This window comes from Phalaenopsis equestris, unplaced genomic scaffold, assembly GCF_001263595.1.
Source record: "Phalaenopsis equestris unplaced genomic scaffold, ASM126359v1 Scaffold000002, whole genome shotgun sequence".
In the NCBI taxonomy this organism is placed as follows: Eukaryota; Viridiplantae; Streptophyta; class Magnoliopsida; order Asparagales; family Orchidaceae; genus Phalaenopsis; species Phalaenopsis equestris.
This window is the reverse complement of record NW_018164444.1, coordinates 81,728,131-81,731,983: the sequence shown is the minus strand read 5'-3', so window position 1 is coordinate 81,731,983 and position 3,853 is coordinate 81,728,131. Positions and strand designations below refer to the sequence as shown.

At 39.7% G+C, this 3,853-nt stretch overlaps 1 protein-coding gene across 1 annotated transcript in view; it reads left to right on the top strand.

The window, feature by feature from the left end:
- LOC110033045 overlaps nt 1-2,858 on the top strand; it is a gene marked incomplete at its 5' end in the record, with an annotated part of 20,596 nt that extends 17,738 nt beyond the window's left edge. The window contains 1 exon segment of the mRNA XM_020736900.1: nt 2,357-2,858. Coding sequence (XP_020592559.1) covers nt 2,357-2,596 — 240 coding nt within the window.
- Nucleotides 2,859-3,853: the final 995 nt, after the last annotated feature.

The window sequence follows — 3,853 nt, the reverse complement described above, 5'->3', positions numbered from 1 at the left end:
AAGTGGAGGAATGCTCAATGCTCCGGGCCTATTGTGTGATAGTAAAGTACCGCTTAGATTGAAAGGAAAATTTTATAAGACAGTGGTGAGACATGCAATGCTTTATGACACTGAATGTTGGCATTTAGAAGAGAAACATAAAACTAAGCTTAAGTGTTGCCGAGAGTTGCCGAGATGAGAATGATCATGAGAATGATCAGGTGGATGAGTGGGTTTACACTTAGAGACAAAATGCGAAATGAATTTATTCATGATAGGGTCGGTGTAGCTCCATTGACAGACAAAATTATAGAGAGCTTAGATGGTTTGGTCACATTAAACTTCGACTATCATTAAACTTCGACTATCACATTAAACTTCGACTATCTGATGATCCGATTAGAAGTGTAGATGTTTTAGATTTAACTTATGTTAAGAAAGACAGAGGTTGACCTAAGAAGTCTGGGGCATATTGTATAAAAAATGATCTTAATTTATTAGAATTTCATGAAAATATTACAGTAATGCTCTGTTTGGCGCAGCTGCAGCTTCTTAGTTTTTCAGTTATAGCTGCGCTGCCCCAGGAAGTTGCTGCAGTGAAGCTGACTGTCTGTTTGGTGCCGTGTGAAAATAGCTGTGAAGCAACTGTTTCTGAAAAAAATAACCATGCTACCCCTGTTTGGTAAAACTGTTTAAAACAGAATTGTGACAGCGATATTTTGATACTTCTAAAGCAGAAATTCACACCGAAACAATTCAAAAATTCAGATGTAGACACAAGAACTACATATGAAACATGTTTAACAAGTGAAGGAAATCAAATTCTTATCAGATTCACATAAAAGAGCAGCTAATGCAGTTCTACCTCAATCAGGAAAAATATTGATTACAATGATTTATGATGTTAATCTATGGCGGTATCAAATTATGCAAAATGATGATTTAACAAATATTAACCAATTAAAAGCAATAAAAATTGCTTACAGAACAAGTGATCATCCAAGCTTCCATGCGACATATACTCATAAACAAAGAGCCCGTCACATCCTTCTGAACGGTAGCCGATTTAAATTAACAGGATTGGGATGATGCAGCTTCCGTTTAGGTTGTAGGGAACCGTTTAGTTTGTAGGGAAGCTAAGGAAAAAAAAAGTATAAATAAAAATTAATTAGCTGAATAGGAAACAACAGAGCTTGATTTGGTATTTCCTAACTCATTTTTCATTCCATTCTCTCAAATCCTTGTCAGCCAATCGGAGTGTTAATGATCTGCAAGTTTATCAATCCATTGAATCAGAGGACCTGGGTAACTCTATCCTATCCTTGATCCGCTGGATCTTCTTCTCCTTCTTTGGCCTCGCATTCCTAAGCGATCCCTTCTTCCCATGCTTTGTTTTCTTATCACCACGGCCGCAAGTCCTTAAACCAGTTTCTGTAGTTTCTGGCGAGAAGGAGGTTGAGGTTGAGGTTGAGGCTGAGTGCGAGAAGGAGAAAATCACGTGTTGTTCCTTCAGCTGCTGCATCCACCGCCTTCCGAGTAACGCATCATGTCCGCCTCGCTCATTTTGCCTCTCGTTCACGAGAGAACTCACTTGCTCGATAAGTAGAGATTGGGGAGCGCGGGGCAAATGAGGTAAACACCGATCAGTAACGCGGGCCACGGGGTCAATCCTGCGGCCCGCGTTCCGCTTATTTTAGTGGCGGGCGGCTGCCGAACGCCGCATCAAACGAAAAATTTTATATCAGTTTTGCAGTTTGGGGCCGCGCCGCGCGAAATACGCGGGCCCCAAACGAAGCCTAAATAAGACGCAATTGAGAAAAAAAGATTCATGTAGCCGACCCCACTTAGTGGGATAAAGATTTTGTTGTTATTGTTGTATAAAACATGCTCATTGTGATTGCTGCACCTTATTTTGATCACATAAGCTGACTACAATGAAAAAAGTCAATTAGGAAAATTTAATGAGAAATTGAAGGAAAATATTTTTCTCGGATACTCATTTTTTTCCAATGGTTTAAAAGGCATTCAAGCATCAAATAAATTTTGATGAGTTTCAAAGTTGTGCCCTCGCTCTGTGGAGCTCATTACAAGTTTGGGGATTAATTTAGCCCACTATCAAGAAGTCATTGTCAATGCCAGACCAACACCTGCCATGGATAAATTCATTAGGGGCATTTGTGTATGTAAATCTTTCTTTTCATTAGAGGCATTTACATACATACTACTCAATTCCTATATATTTACATACTAACTTCTAAATTTTATTTTACATTTATATCGCCCAAATCTTTCATATCATCTCAAAAATACTATTTTTTTAAAAGTGAAATGCACCTTTTCATTATCATATACTAATTTAATTTATGTAAAACTGCAGAAGGAAATTAAAATAAAAGAGCTTTCAAAGAAAAAAGAATGGAGGAAATCCAGGCCTACAACCCCATCAGAGGTGGACTTATTTTTAGCACTCATTGACATTAAAGTTGTCTCCAGGGTGCTGAGGATGGCTCGCATCAGCGAAGAGCAGCTGCTGTGGTGTGAAGAGAAGATGAGCAGGTTGGATCTATCAGACAACAGGCTCAGAAGGGATGCCAGCCCAGTTCTCTTCCCTTGCTGATCTGTAACTACTCTACCGTTCCTGCTGACTGTAAGAGGAATATTTGAGTACGTAATTGCTCACTCATTGTGTGCTTTATTATTATTATTATTATTGTTATTGTTTCTGTTGTTAGGAGTGCACAATGAGTACTCAGGTTTTTACTCCCATGGTAGGAATTTGCAATTAGTTTCTAGTGTTACATGATTTTTTGTTGCATGGGAGAATTGGATGTAAGGAAAAAATGCGATGAATTGAGTATAAGAGATCTATGTTGGCTTTATTTCTTCAAGTTTGGGCCAACCTTGGGAGTTTTGAGAATTTAATTATTTATTTATGGAATATTTGCGTACCTAGCTCACAATTCTTATGTATTTAAATGTCTCACACCTGAACTTTGATATTTGTATGCATAACATGATATCGGAGTTGAACAAAGAGTAATAAACAAACAAATATAATTGCTAAATAATTCATAGTCAGTTAGCAGGAACATACTGAAACATAAATAACGACAAACTCAACACAAAAGTATGAAATTGCGATAAATGACCACAACTCAAACTAGGACAATGTTGGTGATCTATGTGGGTTTAGTCCTCCAAAGAAGTGTTGAATGGTGGGCGAAGGGCTGGAAGGTTGTTGGTAGCAAAGTTGTGTGGGTAATCGTGAGGAGGAGGTGTGAAGCTGTAGGAACTACTTGTGGTTATTGTTCTGGGTGGGGGCATCAAGAAAGAGTGGTTGAGCTGCGGGTGAAGAGGCTAGCGTCGAGTGGTGCCAATCCAAAGAAGGTGTTGAACAGTTGCAACAATTGGGTAGGTGGTTGGGAGGGGAGGAGGGGGGGCATTGTGTGTGATGATGGCACTAGCTTTAGGATGAATACAGAGGAAGGGAAGTTCAAGATGAATGTCCCATCAGGAATGAGCTATAGTTAGAGCCCACTCAAGCCATGGAGGGCAATCATCGCCTTGGAATGAGATACAACTGAGACACCACTCACTCTTTGATACAGTCCTAGAAGGAAAAACAGGGGACCCCGACGACTGTCCTGACAGAAACACGAATAAAACTGAAAACACAAAACATAGGAACTAAATATATTTGCCCTAATTAATTGGGATTGGGCCTACTGTTGAAAGGGTGCGCCAAACCAAAGTTGAGGAGTCGATTGACTCTATCGTTGCCTAAACTAGTCAGTCCAGGTGCTGGAACGCTGGAAGTTCTATGCGTGTTCTGCGTCATAAGAGGGAGGCGCTCAAGCGTTAATCTCTCGGAGTT